Source organism: Brienomyrus brachyistius, chromosome 10 (assembly GCF_023856365.1).
Source record: "Brienomyrus brachyistius isolate T26 chromosome 10, BBRACH_0.4, whole genome shotgun sequence".
Lineage (NCBI taxonomy): Eukaryota > Metazoa > Chordata > Actinopteri > Osteoglossiformes > Mormyridae > Brienomyrus > Brienomyrus brachyistius.
Window position 1 is genome coordinate 9,809,658 of NC_064542.1, and position 19,616 is coordinate 9,829,273.

The window sequence follows — 19,616 nt, forward strand, 5'->3', positions numbered from 1 at the left end:
CAACAGCACACGTAGCGTTTCTCTACATATATTCAAACGTTTAATAAAATATTCTTTAAATTATGTAATACTAGACAGAATCTGATATTTATACATGTCTGAACTTTCTAAAGGGTATTCATTTTTTTTAAGATGTAGCAAAATTTCAGTAGAAAAATTAGATGCATTTGAAGAAACGTGACATTTTTTTAATTAAGCTGTGAAGTCATGTGGAAAAAAAGCAAACACCACACATTTTTTCCAAAATGGTTTTGTTTTAATCTTTCAGAATGAAAGATTTTTCACAGTATCAAAAATGAATAATAAAAAACAGGCAGGCCAACATACACTTGGCCTTTCATGGTATAGTATAAATCTACATTCCAAACCTTTAAGATAATGTCTTGTAGTTTCATATATCCAGGATAATATCAGATACTTTTGTGAAATATGAAAAACAAAAATTCAACAGGTAAATTAAAAATCTTTAAAACTCTTTTGTCAGATGCAGAACAACTTCCGTGTGACTAACCCTACATTCCAGCCCTCAACACCAAAACCAATGCTAACCTTGTTTCTTCTCAGAGGAGGACAGCCCAACTTTGAGACAGCAGAGCGCATGACAATTCCCAGGGCATCGAGAACATGGAGACTCCCTGGTAAATGAAGCTGTTTGTACCATATTTGAGAGCGAGAAAGAAGAAAAAAAAACAGCTTCCTATGATGCGAGTTGAGTTGCTTCTCTAACGTACAAGAGAGGCACCGCATGTAGGATGGAACGATGGATTGAAAAGTGGATACCGTTTAAAAATTCTGCTTCAAGTGCTGAAAGGGGGGACACATCAGTCCCGAATCATCAAGTCAAAAGGTCACAGTCCTGAAGTGCTCCGCTGGACCGTGCCTGGGTACTCAACTGGAAACAAGCTTGCACTTGTTCACAACATATTAAGAAACACTTGATAGGTGACAAGCTTGACTATAGTCTAGAGATTTTAAATAGGTTAAATTTGAAGTATTTGATATTCTTTTTGCTTAAAAACATCATGCAAACTTCAATGTTTTTGCAGTAAATCCAAGACAAGTATTCACTACGAAATAAAATCATGTTAAAATTAGTGTTGCAATTTTGTCAGTCGATTAAAAAAAGTTAATTGTAAAAGAATGTTCTGTAATGAAATGGCAACAAACTGTGGTATGTGGGTCATGTGACGCCAGTCCTAATTTCACTGGTTCTCATACAAATTCCATAATTCAGCAAATTCATCAATAGCATGTGCCTCTTTTTAGTATGGGAATTACAACCCTTACATAATGCACAGCATTAAATTTTACATGCGATGTAGCTGATGAAAGGGTGAAGTTGTAGGTTTTGTTTGTAACCAACAGAATAGCTTTCTTCAGTTTAAATCGTGTGATATTTACTTTGTTTTTTTTTTTTAAAAGGATTTCTCAAATTCTCTATACTATTTTATTTAGGGAAAAATGTATAAGAGAAAAAAAATGCCATGCTATAATGGAAGTGTGAGAATGAGAATTAAACATGTAAAACAAGTTAACGGTGTGTAACCCAGTTTTTCCTCAAAAATATGCCACATTGGCTATAAATTGATAAATTTAATATTACAGTAATTGTTCACAGAAATGGACTACCAGGTCTGTAACCAAAGACACGTTCTGGGGGTTATCCAATAAGCACATCTAATTATGAAAAAGAAGTGGCCAGGGAGAGTCTGGCACATGGACAGAGTCGTAGCTGTGAACAGGTGACCGTTGCATTGATACATAAAAGCCAGTTAAAATGTCCATAAAAGGTCCATCCTTGGACTTCCTGGATCCGCTCAGTGAACCTCGGCTGGTTGAAGGAAGTAGTGGGAATCTGCATCACAGAGAATATGTGGCCAAGCTGGTTTTGGTGGGACAGCCCTGCTGAAAAGTTGGGTCTCTCTGCTCACGGTCTCTCATTAAGGAGCCGTGCTTGAAGGAACCTTTTTGAGACTAAAGTTGGACCAGTTCACAGCCACCTTCGGGCGGGTCTGTTTCGCGGAATCCAGGCAAAATCTGGAGAAGAGAGAGGATATGTTTAGCTGTGGCCTCACAGACTGAGTGTCATAACGCTTATGGTGTGCCTGCAAGACGACGCATCTGACAAAACAATGCATACCAGAAATGCCATATCTACATAATGATGTAATGTAGAAAATATAACTAAACCCTTCAATCAATCTGCTGTCTGTGACTTCATGTCACGAAGCCCGTATCCTAGGGTGCTGGTCTTCTCCAATCAGATTAGGATTAGATTAAAGATCAAATCCTTTTTTATTTTCCATTTACATAAGTACAGGTACACTGCCATGCTTCTCCTCTGCTACCCCATCTTGTTCTCCATGAGAGACACAAAGACGTGAGAGCAAGCTCGGAGGTCACAGTGCTGGGTTCCTGGAGCTGGGGCTTTAGGGCCTTCAAGGTCCCACAGACATGTGACTATTCTGCTGAGGCAGGACTCAAACTGGTGATCTTCTGATCATAGGCACAGGGCAGAGTCACTCGGCGCCCCAATCACAGCAGTCAGGCTACATTTTGTTTAAAAACATCTCTCAGAAACTCATTATCGAAGCACAAACAATATTAAGACGGGAACAAACTGTCCCCCAAAGGTAAACAGAAGGGCATCCAATCATTATGGTGAATTAAAACGTTCACACTAAACTACTGGGCTTGCCAGGAGTTTCATTTAATCTCCATCTGACAAGTACACAGTTAATAAGACTTCCTTTCTTACTATCCCCTTGTCATACCTGAAGAGACACTAGAGAACATCTGAGAGTAACAACGTCCTTCGTGGTAACACATTTTTTTTTTACTGCTGCACCCTATTAAAGACTATAATGGGAAATTAAATAGCTTTACAATAATTAACACTAGATCTTACAAAAAATTTTATTTATATACCTAAAATGTATTTGTGATAAGCCAAACAAGGACCGCATGCCCCCGCATGCTCCACCACATCCTGTACAATCTAACAGCAAGCAACATAATTAGCTTGATGAGTCAAAGGTGGCAACTGCAGAGAACTCGCACCCAACCTCACCCAGAAGATTACTATTCAAGGGAGCCGAGTCTCAAAACTAACCTGAACACGGGGGGTGAAAAAGACTGGAAAATCCATGGGAATACAAGAAGAAAGTGCACAATCAACACACACCAAGATTATTTTAATCGTCCTTCGAAAAGCAGCCTGCCAAATGATCCTTGTTTGGCTTGGTTTTGGTGAAATAAATAGTAACTTCAATTTACAATTTGAACAAATTGTCACGTTTCAAATTCGTTCCCGGCAAAGGTTCTTATTTTGATTCAAACACACAACTAAACCCTCATTTTAACCCCATTAACAGTACCAGAAAAGCACTAACTATAAATAAATCTCAAAATTTAAGATTTTGAAGTACATGATGTACGTGAAAGGAAACTTTGCTGATGGGAAAGTGTTTTCCGGCTTCCTCTTGTATTACCTCTTAAAGTATTCAACCTCTCTGTCAATCTCATCCATCTCTGTGGGATCCAGGTCTTTGGGGAGAAACACATCATCTGAGAAGAAGAGCAACACTCAGCTGACAGTGGCAGGAAACAGGCAACGTCCAGCAGGAGGTAAACCTACAGTAAGCCCAATCTCTCTCCTGTTCCTTTGGCTACAATATTTGAAAGGGATGCTCATGTTTGTCTCTGAATCAAGAAAGACGATAATCAGCTGGTCAACCGGAAGGAATGATAATTAAAATGGCCTGCTGCCATCTAGTGAAACACAACTTCATTACAACGAGAAATACAATCACTTGCCAGGTTTTCACCACATAGTATTCAGAGATATTTGTAATGTTCAGTTGTGCAGAAAATGCATGAGTGTACCGTCCCTTACCTATGGAGCTGCTGGACCTGTCCGTCTTATTTTTGTTCTTCTTGCCCTTTCCTTTGGGTTGCTGGAATCCCATCGCTGTGACAGACGGACCTTTCCCCTCCGCTTCTTGATCCATTCTGTGCTGCTTGGAGCCTCGCATCTCTACGTCACTCTTCTCTGACGGTCTATAGACTGCCGTGCTCGAGGCTCCACCAGAGTTCTGTGCGGGTACCTTATTCTCCTCTGACCTCTTTCCCAAAACTCTGTGCATCTCTACAGGAGGAGGTTGGGACTGCAAAGCCTGTTTGGAACCCAGTTTAGAGCTGGTCCCCAAACCTGAGGCCTTGGTCTGAGTTTCCCTGTTTTTATGCAGTTCATTCGCAAGGGCAGCTTTGAGGACCTTAGTGTTCTGTTGCTCCGGTAGACACTGCTCCTGCTGCTTCTTGCCCTTCTTCACTTTTCCGCTGAAGCCTGCTGAGCATTTAGGGTCAGATGCCTCCTCCCGTGTCTTGGATGTCGGGGCCGCGACCTGTGAGGCCGGAGTGGAGCTGGTGAGCTGGCAGCGTTCGGGGGAACGCACACGAATGAGCTTCGAGAGGTTTGGCGTGGCGTGCAACCGCTGGACGTCCTGACTGTTGGGGGCAGCGTCCTCCCACCCATTGAATAAATGGTTTTTGCAGCCACCCAGCGTGAGAGGAGACAGGTCCAGGTCGATCTGTTGCAGATCCGAGGACCCGTTGACGTGAGACAGCAGGTGGTTGCCCTCCAAGGTGGCTGCCTTCTTGGGGAAGTCGTTGACATCCAGATTGAGGTCGTACATACTGAAGGAGGCACGGATTGAGTCCTTTATGGTGTTTTTGATCTCCTCTAGACGGCTGGTGAGGAAGCTGTTGACTCGTTCCAGTTCCAGCTGTGGCCAATCGAGTAAGCGACCTGCCTCACTCTCTGAGGCGGCAGGGCTGTCCTCCAAGGGCTCTGACAGGGATGCGTGGGGGGTGTTGCAAGAAGCTTCTGCAGGGCCCTGTTGGGCCTTTTCCTTCTCCTGGAGAAAGACAAGGGTTTTTTTATACAGAGAATGAAATTTCTACATCATGACTTCTAAAATCCATCAGAACTGGGGCCTCGAACTTTGAACATTTCTCACCTAATATTTTTAAGCATTATCTACATGAGCAAAACTTAAATGTGCTTAAATGTTAAGTAGCCAGGACAAGCAAGCAAAGGTAGCCTGATAAAAATGGACCAGCGAGTCCCCAGCCATGCTCAGCTTTGCCCAGGAAGGTCCTGCCTCTCCCTAACAGCGTACCTTCTTCTTCTGTTTGTGTCGCGCACGCTTAGCTGCCTTGGCGCTGTTCACGGGCTTGGGCTCCGTGCTGTTGATGAAGTCGAGTAACTCGTCTACGTCCCGATGGTCGATGGCGCTGGGCGCGACCACGTCGGAGTCGATGCGCTGGGGCAGCTCCTCCTTACGCCGCGTCAGTTGGGAGCGAAGTCTCTCCCGGATTTCGGTGAAGTTCCGGCTTGTCGGCGCCGCCGGGGGCTAAATAAATCGCGTTATTCTCAACACGTGCCTCAGTCAATATTCCGCTAGAACCTGTCATTTTTGGGCAGAATTTTCTGTCATATATGCGTCTGTAGCGGAATACTGTCATCAACACACTAGATACATTAACATGGTTCAACCGTGTACGTGCAAATGTTCCAGTACTTACTGATCGGTTCATATGTAAAATTCAGCTGAAACATAAAAATCTGGGTACACATTTAGTGATAAGTGCCTAGGATCAGTTAGCTCACAGTGTAACACAAGGGGGGGGGGGCAGCTCACCGCGTTGTGACCAAAGAACTCGCAGTAGCAGCAGTCGCAGTACTTCCCATCCTTCTGGTTGGTGGATGATGAGGCACATGAGCTCCGCTCAGAGCTGCTGTCCTCGTCCTCAACCTCTTCCACTTCGCAAGCAGGGTGGCATGCGGTCCCATTCGCCAGCTTGTGCCCTTTACACGCCTGGTCCCTGTAATGCAGAATGACAAATACTAACTATGAACATGTTTTGTAAACTACCTGGTTAAGTAATAATAATAGTAATAATACTAATACATTTTGTTTATAGGCACCTTTCAAAGGCACTGAAGGATGCCTTACAAAGAGTAAAAACACACAAAACAAATTAGCAAAATATCTAGGCAATAAAAAAAGACATAGTAACAACTATAAAATCAAGTAAAACAACGAAACATTGAAATAAAGTAAAAAAAATACGTAACATTGTTTCACACACGCAACATTATTTCACCTGTGTTATTTTTCACATGAGCAGACATTACAGTATTTAACTGCAGAAAACAGTTTAAAAAAAAAAGTAAACTATAATCCATCTAGGAAGTCGCTACTGTTTTGCCACACTAACCTGCAGGCTGCCGCAGACAAGTGTCCCGTATTCGAAGAGCTGACAGCTCCATTGCTGTGGCCATTGCACGGGTGGCTGCACCCAGAGAGGGAAGCACCAAGCTTAGTGTGTTGGCTGTTGACAGCAGGAATGTGGGAGTTCTTGCACACGCCGGGCTTGAGCAAGGAAGCGGGGCTGTCCGGACCCACCGACAGCTTAGACACCGGCACGTGGAGGTTTGGTACCAGGGGCGTGAATGGGGCGTGCGCGGCCAAACCGGAGCCGGGCGAGGGAACGTGCGTCTGCAGGCCAGAGGCCGCTTTGGGCGGGAGGAGAGATGGATGGTGGGAGGACAAGCCTGTGGGACTGTTGGGTGGCACTGCTAGGTCTGGGTGCTGATGGTGATCGCTGGAGTGAAAGGCTTCGCCTGGAAATCAGTGGAAACGTATTTACCCCGGAGCCGCACTGGGACCGGACGCCAAAAAGGCGGGAATGAATAAGACTTTCACCTGGAGGGGTCGGTCGGCGGCACATTGTCTTGAAGTGCTTGGGGGTGGTCTTGCAAAGGTCAGAGGAAGCAGAGATTGTGGACCCGGGAGACGTCACAGAGGAAATCTGGGACGCTGGGTGACTGTAGGGGCAGACCTTGGGCCCCGCCGGCTTGGCTGACTTCCCAGGCGCCTCGTGGGAGGCTCTTTTTTCATGGCAGGTTGGTCCAATCGTTCCACCTGGTACAAAACCAAACACGCTTAATTACGGAACAGAACCACCAAGTCATCTGTCAGGGAAAAAAAAAACCTTGATTTGTTTTAGAAACAGGTTTACGGAAGAGGAAAAAAAAAAAAAAAAAAAAAAAATCACTGGTTTTACCAGTTACACAAGTCTATCAGAGAACACTTTTAATGACATTCTCACAAGGTCATTCTAACACCCACAGTAATACCAATTTATGTTCTCAGTGCACCTTTCTGACTGACTAAGATCCCTTAAAATAACAGTGGAGAATCGGGAGGAGGGTGGGGGGGTTTAAACAAGCGGTATCAGGCCGGCGGGCAGGTGGGCGGGGGCTGGCCGACCTTGCGGGTGAGAAGTGGCACTGTGGTTGCAGAGCGACGCCCCGTTGCTGTGTGGCGAGTTCCAAAGGCCGGAGAGCTTGCTAGCGGACAGGAAGGAGCTGGGGTCCCATTCCCCCGAGGCCTGCTCTGGGTAGCCATTGCCACAGCTCTGCGATTTGAAGGAAGACGGGTGGGACAGGGGGACCTGCGAAGGTCGGAATAAAGAAACGCCAGGGGAGTTAAAGACGGGTATAAGTACAGGATTTCATTCACGTCTCAGGTCCCAGAATGAATAAGTTCTGTATAAATGATGGAGGATTTTATCACAAGATACCCATGTAATAGGGTTGTCAACTTTTAACCAATATCTGAACATCCGTTCGAACACTATGTGAAACATTCAAAGCTGTACTATGATGAACCCATTCCAATTTTAAAGTGTCACTGTAGCATATAAGCGCATTAGACTGTTGCGATTTTGTCGTGTGCCATCTACAGAGTCCCTAAAAGGTCAGGGTGGGACAATATTTTTTGAAATAGTCTTGTGATCCCTTGCAAGACGTTTGCGTTCCCTCGCAATAGTTTTGCAATTCTGCTGCATTGCCCACTTGCTATTTCCTGCAACGAGGCAGCAAGGATAAAGTGCGCTTTAAACATTAAAATATGAGGGTCAATGTACACCATGCAACTTTAATATTAAGTGTTGTTACACGCATGTATTAATAATTGCACTGCATCCATTCACCGCCAGTGACTTTTCCCACAGATAAGGTCTTAAACTTTAACTTGCTTTCTGGAATGTTTCAGTATAGATCCGCATATCATCGCACACAGTCCATTAATTCTATGTTTTGTACTTTAAATTGACACAGTATGGTCATTATTAGTAAAGCAAAACTATTACCATGGAACGCAAAAGTATCTCAGAAAAAAAAATTCCCTACCCTGACCTCTCATTTTGCGTTTCATTTTTGGGGGGGGGGGGGGGTCACAGGTATTCAAATATATTCTAACAAATAGAGTCACATTTGAAATTCCTTCGGAAATTGACAGCGCTGCCACGTAAAGTGCAAAGTGCCTTGGGGCAACAGTTGTGAAAGGTGCTATATGGAAATAAACCAAATTCAATTTGTTTTGGTGGAGGGCATCTTGTTATTTAGAACACATACAAAAGAAGTGATGGCTGTTTTATAAGTCAGTCATGAAATTGCACTTTTCTCAAGACATCAATAAAACTAACGTTATTTTCTCGTTATGGTGGAAGCATTCAAAATTCTATCCATCCATCAATTACCATTCGCTTATCCAAGGTTTGGGACGTGGGGGGTAGCAACTTCAGGAGAGATACCCAGACCTCCCTCTCCCCAGCTACCTTTACCAGCTCTTCAGGGGGGATGCCTGGAGGTGTTCCCAGGCCAACTGAGAGGTATAATCCCTCCAGCATGTCCCGGGTCTGCCCCGGGGCCTCCTCCCTGTAGGACATGCATGGAAAGCCTCTCCAGGTAGCCGCCCAAGAGGCATCCGCACCAGGTGTCCAACCCACCTCAACTGGCTCCTTTTCACGTGGAGGAACAGCGGTTCTATCCGAACTTCTCACCCTCTCTCTAAGGGAATTGATTTCGCTAAAGAGCCCAAAGCACATGTACCCGAGACCCACCTACAAACACTGCTTTTTAATTTTAGATTTCCTTAGAAGAGCCTAAAACTCTCATGAATTGCAGCACAGAAGCCTGTAATGACCCCCGAGAGCAGGGTTCACCCAATTCCGGTCCTGGAGAGCAAGTCTGCAACACAGTTTGCAGATTTCCCTGCTCAAACACATTTTACTCAGCTAACTGAAAGGTTTAGTAGGTGTGTCTGAGCAGGGAAATCTGCAAACTATTGGGCAGCCTGGCCCTCTGGGACCGGAATAGGGTCCCGAGTGGCACAGCCCTCCTTACCGGCAGCTCCTGGGCAGCCTGACGCTCTTCCTCCTCCACGCTCTTGCGGCAGCTGTGGCAGATCCAGAGCGGCACCTCGCCCAGCAGCGACTGCGACAGCGAAGGCACGGCGTCGGCCAGCTTGCGGCCCGGGGCCTCGCGCAGCAGGGCCTGAGAGAGCGCCGGCACCGCATCAGCCAGCCTGGTCCCGGGGCCCGGGAGCCCGCCCGTGGGGCCCGCCCCCCAATCCTTGAACTCGCGGTGGCAGATTAGACAGCAAGTGTGCATAGGCTGACTGCTGGAGAGAGGCAACGTCTGCAATGAAAAAGAACGGCGGCGTCGTGTGAGCACCGCATGCCAAGGCAGACACACATGCACCAGATGGCTGCAGGTCCAAATGGGCACTCGGCAATCTTCAGCCTGCGTTTAGTAAATATTTAGTAATTACATGGTGAAAGTGTAACGCAAAGGCAACCTGTTACCCCCTAGACTGTCTGCGATCTATAACAGAATCGGGGATCATCAGTTGCCACCATACGATACCTAAAGCATACATCCGTGCAAAGCCTCGTAAGCTAACGTTAGGGCATGGAAGCCGCGGATAAACATGGATGGGAAAAACTAAGACGGAGAGAAATGCAAAGGAAACAAAGGGGAAAGATGAGGAAAATTAAAGGTAAAATGTGCCCTTGAGAGGTAAAGTGGGCTATCCCACAAAAACAAAGTTTTGAGAAAATGAGCCCCAAAGTTGAAATTAAAAAAAAAAAAAAATCAGTGTGCCTATACCCTACAATTGATATATATCATAGGTAGCACAGATATATTTAAAAGATATAGACCCTCAATAATTAATACTGGACACTAAATTCATTTTTGACTGACATGTGGGACAGCCCACTTTACCTCTCAGGGGCACAAATATCCGACGCAAACCAATCAGTGTGAAAATTTGCGAATAGTACTTGACTACCTTTCAATGCTGAATTACCGGCACTGAAAGGTTTAAAAATTGATTGCAAGAGACGCGAAATTCCAGTCACTGAGTAACATGGAAGTAAGGCTGTCTGCCTAGACTAAAGATGCCACAATTCTTTTCGCTCATTTTTATTTATTTTTTTTTTTACCAAAAATGTATATATTTTTAGCATAGCATGGGGGGGGGTGCAGGTTCAGTTCCTTCAGAGTCTGAATCCCACACTGCACGAGTCAGACAGGATGGACAGTCAGGTTACTCTCTGCCTGACAGCTAGTCTTCAGTGTGCTGGGTGTGGCTGAGCGACCAGTGCTCTCCTTCCAGTGAGGCCTGTCACTTAGTGAAGCCTGCAGGCCACGGGGACTAAGAGCACAGATGGACCAGAGGCCCACCAAACCGCCAGAGCTACCATGCATTGGGAAAGGCTAACTGGCCATGGCGAACTGGTGAAAGCTGAGATTTATTTAGAGAGAGAGAGAAAAAAAAAGCTTTTTATTGGAGGGGGATAAAGAGGCTTAAGCATTTCTAATTCTCATTGTATTCAGTCAAAATTAATTAGGCATACTAGAAGACTACCAATAAGTCTAAAAATTAACGGTAAAAATCAATCCGGTGAACCGCAAGGTCATTTCCATACATAGAAAAAAGTAAGAAAAAGACTAACTGTATGACACACAAAAAACTGAACATTTCCCGAACAGCGTTCATACACTCTTCAAAAACTTCCCCACTTTGAGCAGCGGGTGGTTCTTCTTAAACCATCCAACTAAACCCTTGTTCAGCCTTCAGGACTCAACGTCTCCTTCACTGGTACATCGAAGAATGCAAGAGTTTTTGAAAATGGCATGACCCAGCGTTATACCTGAACTCAAATTAAACGGGAACAATGGCGGCCCTAGACCCTGCATTTTTGTCTCGCAGATCAGATACGCATTTACCGATTCCGATGAACTGTGGCCAGTTGGTGAGGTACACCTCAGAGCCAGGCAACGATGGCATTCTCAACCTGAATTACCCTGAGCTTCTCCCGCAGAAGGGAAGGCAGTACAAGCAAAATGTTAGAACACAGCTGACAAGTCAGGGAGGACAATCCTCATGACAGTGACAGACTTATGCAGGTGCTGTTAGGTTCCGTGAAGCAGATACAGGATAGTATCTTCGGCACATCTGTGTGCGCCTAATATGCAAATAGTGACTCTGCAAGTTCAAAACATCAGAAACTATCCTTCCTGTTCAGGAATAAAATGAAATGTTGCAGAGTTGCAGATTCTTCAAACTGGTCCGAGTCCAGATTACTATGAACCTGGATGCAGATCATGGCAAGGGGAAAGCACGACAAGGTGCAAGATTCAAATACTTCTGACATAATTTCAACCAGGTTACCTCTAAAGCCCAGAAGTTTGATGGATATCAGACTTGGCTCTTTCGCACTTATCTACCTACCTGACCTATACACCTGTCTGCCGCTTTACTCACACTGCTGCCTTCCTGCCAATCTACACCTCCAATTTCCTTTCACACCATATCACTGAATTAACCTCCATTAAACTCATGCAAGAACCCGATAATTAAAGACATCTGACTAACATTTACCCCTTAAAACTGAAAGGGTTTGACAGGTGTGGCAAAATTTTTAAATATGCAAATCCATGATCAAAGTGAAGCAGTAATTCTTGGTTTAAAACTGGATGACACAAAATACCACTGAATCAAAAGCGCTGTCACAATGTGGACCATCTGTCCTATAGAGAAGGATGACAGAATATGAGGCCAAAACCAGACCGAGATCTTCATTGGGAGGACATTTCGACCACATTTATACTGCGTTTATTTCAAAATAAAAATTTATATGGGGTCATTCCACTTTAATACAAATCACCATTTTTGATTTTGCTTAAATTTGGCTTGCAGAGTCCATATGCCTTTCTGAGCTCAGAAATATTTCAATTTTCCATTTTCCAAACCTCTTATCCTTCTGGCTCGCGGGGGGTCCGGAGCCTATCCCAGAAGCTATGGGCACGAGGCAGGGAACAACCCAGGATCATACATGCACATGCACTCCTATGGGCAACTTAGTAACGCCAATTAGCCTCAGCACGTCTTTGGACTGTGAGGAGGGGAAATAGAGTACCCAGAGGAAATCCCACAATGACATAAGGAGAACATGCAAACTCCGCACACGTTACCCAGGCAGAAACTTGAAAATAAAAAAAAGTCATTCGATACGTTTTCTTGAGTAACATTTTTTTTTTACCATCATAGCTACATGGCTCAATTTTTTGATGGTATAGTCAGGGACGGATTATGGGTTGTGTGGGCCCCTGGGCAAAACGTTCGCGAGGGCCCCCCCCCACCACCACAACCACCACAATTCAAGGGCCCTTGGCAGCCAAACGCCCTCCCTATAGGGTCAGGGGTCCTTGTAGGCAGAGGATCAAAGAATGTAGGCCCTCTAAAATAGACAAACGAAAATACATTGTTGATAAGCGTTGCGAATTGTTTTGGGCTAGGGACCCCACGGGCCCCCTGCACCCCAAGGGCACCCTGGGCAGCGGCCCCGCTGGCCGGGTCCGTAATCCGTCCCTGGGTATAGTACAGTACACGTAACCTAAGACACACCATAGCCTTGCTTAAGCTACCTTAAACATGATTAGAACACTTACCTTAGCCTACAGTTGGGCAAAAACATTACCGCAAATTCTATTTTTTAATAAAGTGCCGAATCTCATGTAATTCATGTACTGAAAATGAAAAACAGAGTAAAACCGAATACCCATCATAAACTCAAAATATCGCAATACGGACCATTGTAACCGTCATTTGGGAAGCATCTGTACATTTTTATAATGAAGTACATACTGGGAAAAGTACTCTGAGCTTTTCAACAAGCTATAGCTGAGCCAAGAACTAACTTGCATACATCGTAATTGTGAATTTGTACTAGTGTAATGGGAAGGGTTCATACACATTTTCCGTTTTAAAATTCCATACTTCTCCAGGTGTACGGAGGAGCAAAGATGGTAAAAGTTGTCAAGTGTTGTTTGTGAAGTCAGAGACCCCCAGGAGGTGTCACCCAGGGCAACGGTGCCCCTCGCATTTGCCAGAATCCACCTGTGACTAGACAGTGCCGCTTCTGCCTGCCACATAGCTAACAACCCGCTCATGTTCGAAATGTCAAACAGCTTCACACATACTTTGCATTTTGGTTTCCGTTAACATTTGGGATCCTTCGCCAACCAGTTGCAATATTTGGGATTGGCAAGCCAAGCAGATGAAAACCTGCATTTCCCCACTGAGAGAGTCGTAAATTACAAGGTAGCCTACATCAGTATCTCTTGCTGGAGATTAATCAAGCGTGCACTCCACAGATACACCCACACTGCATGGTTTGGGACGTTGCTCTTCAATGTCTGTCCTGTGCACATTCTGGCACTGATAACTAGCTCATATTGGTGGTTTCATCAAAAAACATTAATAAATTCAGATTTTTCTTTTAGAATACATAGTAGGCCATTTAGCTGCAATAGTCTGGAAAAAACAAAATATTTCCATACACTCATACCTTTTCCCCCATACCTATACAGACACCAAGTCCACTTGGTGGAAAACACCAAGTCAACAAGTCAAAATTTCATACTTTTCCATACTATATAGGATGCCTGAACTGCATTTTTCCAGCACACATTCTCCATCACTGATACTTTAATTATGGTAAAAAAAAGTATAACAACGTTTCACAATGAGATACATACTTTATCAAGCTCGGAAAAGAAACCAACATTACATATCCAAACAGCTAATAAATACAATACAACCATTTGCATCCTATTGAAATATTTCCAAAAATAAGGTTATCAATTCAGACTATTGAAACTATCTACCTTTCGCGGTTTAGCACTGAGAGAGAAAGTGCTCAGAGACACAAAAACATTTCAGAACAAATGCAAGTTGCAACTCAAAGGCCAATTCAATTAAGAAACGCCAGGCACTTGCTCTGTAGTAGGTCCTGATCCTGCTCTTTCGCTGTACATTATCAAAATGGGTCAGTTTAATTTCAGTCCAAGTGATACTAATGAGAGACCTGCAGACATTACGTTCCCTTTAAACGCAATATTACACTTAGTGTAATAATAGTAGCTTTAACCACCCACCATCCAGCTACCTAACTAGCTCCGTCCAAAAAGATTTACAAAGATGTTTTAGAGTAAAAAGGCAGCAAACTATCTGTTGTGAGATTAAAACTATAAGTCAAAAGAACAGCAGAGACGCGCACAAAGTTTGCCTGGTACGAGGTTTTAAAGTAAAGAATCTGGGACAAAGGAAACATCAAAAGGAGGAGGTCTGATGACTTTACTGCTCTTAAACATGCCATTAACTTAATTCACTTAATAAACTTAAACCCTCACTCCTGGAATGTTTCAGTGTTAAGTGAACACCAGAAAACCCTAAATTACCCCTTTCTTATGTTCTACTATAGCTTTGAACTACAGGGAAATGGACTCCATATATTAGACTTCTGATATAAAGTGATTCTGGTACTTATTACAGCAGGACAGACCTTGGATTTGAACCACCAGGACAAACCTTTAACCAACACTGCACACTACCACCTACTGAGCAATGAAAGAAGCTTCAAAACCCATCTATTTTCTCTATGTGTTGCTTTTAGGCTCAACCAGTGTCACTTAGCTGGCTAGAATCATCCATCCATCCATTTTACCAAACCGCTTATCCTACTGGGTCGCAGGGGGTCCGGAGCCTATCCCGGAAGCAAGGGGCACGAGGCAGGGAACAACCCAGGATAGGGGGCCAGCCCATCGCAGGGCACACTCACACACCATTCACTCTAAAGCTATGAAACATGAAAAAACTGAACAGTGAAGTGAGATGACTGAATGGTCTGTCAGTCTACTTCGCGGGACAGGACCAGATTTGAGGTGTTTACGATCAAGATTAACTTCACTGATCATGGGGAGGAAATTCCATCCCACAAACAATGCAATAAGAAAAGGCGCCCTCATTTATTCACACTATATTAATATTCCACCAGTGATCCATTGTACCTGGAACAGTGGATTTTGGTGGGTAACCAAAACTTTAATACCAGTCCAATGAAACAAAAACCAAGCCATCAATTTTGACCAATTCAAAAATATACAGATAGCAATGAACCTTGAATTCTAAAATTGACCAATTAAAAAAAAAATCACCTATAACAAGCTGGGAAAAAAACATGTATTGCTGGGACGATGTGCCTAGGTAATCAACGTAATTGATGGAAGCAGCAAGTAATGGTGATCCCACTCTCTAAAAGACCATGGACAAAAGTCTGAAAATATTTCAATGAAAAAACCAAGTAGTGTTGCATCAATGTGGAAATTTTGACCAATACCAATTACCGATTACCGATTTTTTTTATTTATTATTTTTTGCCTAATATCACCAAAACCAAAAACCAGGTAACCTCGGAGCCACTCTTCAAGCTGGTGGGGTTGCCAGTGCATATTATGGAATGATGGGACATTTGTATTCTATGGAATATGACAGATCGATATGCCGTCCAGATTTCATAACAAATTATAAACACGTGGCGGTCCAGTACTTTCAGACCTCCTGTAAGCAGTGAATGAGCAATGCCAAGTCCACCACTACGGAAAATAGCTGATCGTTCAATGCAATGATCTCCATCATTTTAGCTGCTGTGTCTAGTACTGGTGCTGCTAACTTTGAATATTGATCAGATTCAAATACCAGCTGGTGATATCAGCCAAGACTGACACAGGGCACTAAGGCTAGACCGCTAAACAGATGTTACCCGAGTACTATTAAAATCGGATTCAAACTGCACTAGTTTGTTACATCTCTAGCGTTAACTGAACTTGAAAGCTGACTTGACTGTTCCTACTGATATCCAACCGACACTGCACAAGTTTGTCATATCGCCAGTTTTGCTTGAACTCTGTTACTGTCAAATGCAGCCCTTTATTCCTGAACTGGAATCATTATAATTTGCAAAGATTTTTAGTCTGCTTACCTTGTTGCTATTAGACAATAAAATGTTGATACTCTGATGTTTAATGTTAGTTAATGTTTTTTAAATGCCATAATCACATATTTACGAATATTTATTATAGATTATTATTTTGCCTGGTTTCTGATTCTTAGCTGCCATCATTTTCAAAAAGTTAGCATAAACCAAGGTTGTGGGGAGATGCTCTCTAGAAATCATCTGCCATGGGTGTGCATGACAGAAAACAATACCAACATACTGAATTCGTCTGAACAATTTTCATGGATAAGTGAGGACCTTTCAGCTATCAGAAATAACACTTAAAGAAGCCAGACTAAAAATAATACTTGGCATTTTACAGCTGAGTGAGCATTAAAACAGCATACAAATAGCTCTTTTGATGCACATTAAATCTACCTGTCTATGTATGTTAACTGTCATTTTAGCAGTATGAACATAAAAACAGAAAGTTTGCCTGGAGTGTGCAATAAATTAGGGATCAAGTCATAACGAGGGAAAGTGACAGTAGGCACCACATTCAAAATCTGCAACTGTTGCAGCCAAGTCTGGTTTTTCCACTGTAAAAGTTAGTTTTTTGGGGGGAGGAGTCCTTTATGAAAACCTCTGGCATTATTCCAGGTACTGATTACACTGGCAGTGCAATTTTTAGAGAATGTGTGTGAAATTGTAGAATCTTTTCAGCACCGCCAAAGAGGTCAACAGCACACAGCCAGAAACATGTTTAAGTAATTCATAACATAGGCACCTTCAGTGGCACTAAGCCTTTTTGACTGGATATTGTAGAGCTATATGAATATGCACAACATATTGTATATCTCAACATCATCTCATTATCCTGTAGGCTCCGCATGACTGGTTTGGAAGACCACAAAATAAATTAAGCACACGTGGTAAAATTTGTGTGGGGATTTGGAGAGCCTAGCAGTAAATAAGGTCTCCCCTGGGGTATTTCCAAGGGAGCAGTCTCAGGTTAAATCAATTTCCATTGTACACCATAGCCCGTTTGGGTCCCGCGATGCTACATGTGCATCCTCCACCGACATATGCACTCTGAGCAGATATACAACCGCTCCTCTTCCATTTTAATGGGCTAATACGGTGCTTCTCGGTTACACGTTTCAAAGCTGTCGCTCTACAACCAAAAAAGTTACCTGGTCTGTCGGGTCAGGGTAAGACACAGGAACAGTTAAGACGCAAAATCAGACTGGAAAGGTCGCTCAGATTACCATCGCGTTTTGGCAATGACCTGCAAATACTAGCAAAACCCAATTTTTATATATACATACATGCATACATACACACACACATATATACTAGGAGTCTGATACCGCGGGGAAAATATATGCACTTTCATTAAGGAGTGACCTTAATCTTAGATGGGGTTAGCTCTCGCTTAAAAGTGAATCGTCGGCAAAACCTAATAATAGGACAACCCGTTTAAAAACGACTGCGATACTTAATATATACAAAATACAAATATATAATTTAAGGGGATGAAATATTCATTGACTCTCGTGAGTATCAGAGCAGAGCCCCACCAGCAGGACCGGTCCTAGCCGATAGGGCGCCCTAGGCGACCATCAAAGCCAGCGCCCCCCGCCCCCCCAGTCCGTGGCAAAGTGAAACTGACTGGCAAGTCGGCGCCCCGTCAGAAGTTTTGCGCTCTAGGCGGCCGCCTATGGGTCAGTTAGCCAGCGTCTGGTGTAGGTGAGAGCTCAGCTCGCCTTTCCCTTTCATTTCACCCAGGGTGACTGCGAAGCGATGCGCGGTACCGACTGTACAGTGCGGATGGATGGATGGATGGATGGATGGATGGTTGGATGGATGGATGGCACGGTAACGGCGGCACGCGTAGCAGCACCGAAAAGCAGCGAGAATAAACGCAGAAATACGCCGGAGAGTCTGAGTACGTGCGGGCTGAATCTATCCGTGTGTGTGTGTGTGTGTGTGTGTGTGTGTGTGTGCGGCTAGCGAACTGGCTGCTATTGTGCTGCTCCGCCCCACACACTATTTCAAACGAGTAAAATCGGACATTCAGTGCCGCTATCCTCACACTCCACCAACCTACATAAAATCAAGACGTCAAACTCGCGTTTTACTCAACAAAAAAACACGGCAGTTAGAAGAAAACGCGAAGCCATTCCGGCTACCTGGTTCGCCCTGGGCAGCCGCTCCAGCCCCGCATCCCCGCCACCAGCGCCAGCTGCATCGCTGGGAGAAACGGGGCTCTTCGCGGAGCCCTGCTCTCCTGTCACCGGCTCCTTATTCCCCACACCTTGCTGCTTGCTCTTCTTCCTGGCCATGATACTGGATTTCCTGACACGCAACGACCCAGTTTTCAGCAGTTTATGCGTGTGAAAGAGCACAGTTTCAATTCTCCCAGCACCAGACACCGTCCCAGCCTTCTTTAGGCAAGACAACAGCCAATATGGCGGAGTGCTAAGCAAACCGTGGGGTTCAAAGGTCACATAGAGTACGGGCAGGACGGCCTGGGTGCGGAGCCGGGCGAAGACGCATGATCTCACCATCTTAGTAAGGGCACCAGCTCGCAGGTAAGCCTTTAATCCAGACCCGCAGACGATATATTGCACATGTAACATATTCCCTATTTTCAGATGAATTCTCCATTATTTTGTGCAGGCATTACAATACTGAACGTTACTTAATATTATTATATATTTTACATACAACATAAGCATTGCAGATCAATTGGTCTCCCTGCAGGATTTTCCCCAGCACCTGAAGACATGCTGTACTGGTGATTTTTTAATTAAAAAAAAATATATATATATATATATTTTAAGGGTGCCCTACTATTGTGCATTTAATTTAATTCATTCCGATCACTGTTTATTTTGATAAAGTACATGTCTTCCTCTGCTTTGCTGGAAGAGACTGCAATGGCTGTCCAACCAACATCTACAGTTCGGATTCTTCAAATCATCATATCATCATCCCTACCAAACAATCCGTGAATTCTACAGTAATCTTGCAACTTTGATGTAATGAAATATAAATCAGATATTTCTAAGTTCTGAAGTAACCAGGGTATGTAGACTCTTCTTCTACAAAACTGTACCCTAACCCTAACCACAGTTAAAATCCCATCTCGCAAGCCTGTTTATATGTTTTTAAGGACATCACTTGCAGTACAACAACTTCTCTGGTTTTATATTTATTTACTTTGTCTATATCTGTTTGTTTAGCAAGCAAAAATCATTATACAAAAAACACAGACTCCATAACAGGCATTGATCCCTAACCCCACTGATCCAGGTACGCTCCACCTCTAAATAATCTTTTTTTACACTTTATACACTAAGCCAGATTTTATTTTAATGGGGCAATTTTCGTTAAACGTGTATGGTATGTCGACC

General features: G+C 43.8%; 1 protein-coding gene and 1 long non-coding RNA gene across 2 annotated transcripts; one reads left to right on the forward strand and one right to left on the reverse strand.

Moving 5' to 3' along the window:
• Nucleotides 1-172: 172 nt before the first annotated feature.
• On the reverse strand, nt 173-18,687 carry fam193b (family with sequence similarity 193 member B). The gene is made up of 10 exons (XM_049028228.1): nt 18,390-18,687; nt 9,257-9,550; nt 7,338-7,521; nt 6,771-6,989; nt 6,283-6,688; nt 5,703-5,886; nt 5,181-5,414; nt 3,896-4,916; nt 3,492-3,567; nt 173-2,037 (listed from the first exon to the last, which is right to left on the reverse strand). Exons 1-10 carry the CDS (start codon nt 18,540-18,542, stop codon nt 1,941-1,943), a joined length of 2,868 nt encoding a protein of 955 aa, XP_048884185.1. The 5' UTR covers nt 18,543-18,687; the 3' UTR covers nt 173-1,940.
• On the forward strand, nt 18,671-19,361 carry LOC125750427 (uncharacterized). Its single transcript, XR_007400340.1, has 3 exons — nt 18,671-18,791; nt 18,964-18,991; nt 19,104-19,361. It is a non-coding gene; the product is annotated as an uncharacterized LOC125750427 (long non-coding RNA).
• Nucleotides 19,362-19,616: the final 255 nt, after the last annotated feature.

Excerpts from the sequence above, each read along its gene's own strand:
- fam193b (XM_049028228.1), bottom strand. The coding sequence starts at position 18,542 with ATGGCCAGGAAGAAGAGCAAGCAGCAAGGTGTGGGGAATAAGGAGCCG. Across the intron at positions 7,522-9,256 it reads AGGCTGCCCAGGAGCTGCCG|GTCCCCCTGTCCCACCCGTC; the intron begins GTAAGGAGGGCT and ends CGACCTTCGCAG. Across the intron at positions 4,917-5,180 it reads GACACAAACAGAAGAAGAAG|GAGAAGGAAAAGGCCCAACA; the intron begins GTACGCTGTTAG and ends GTCTTTCTCCAG.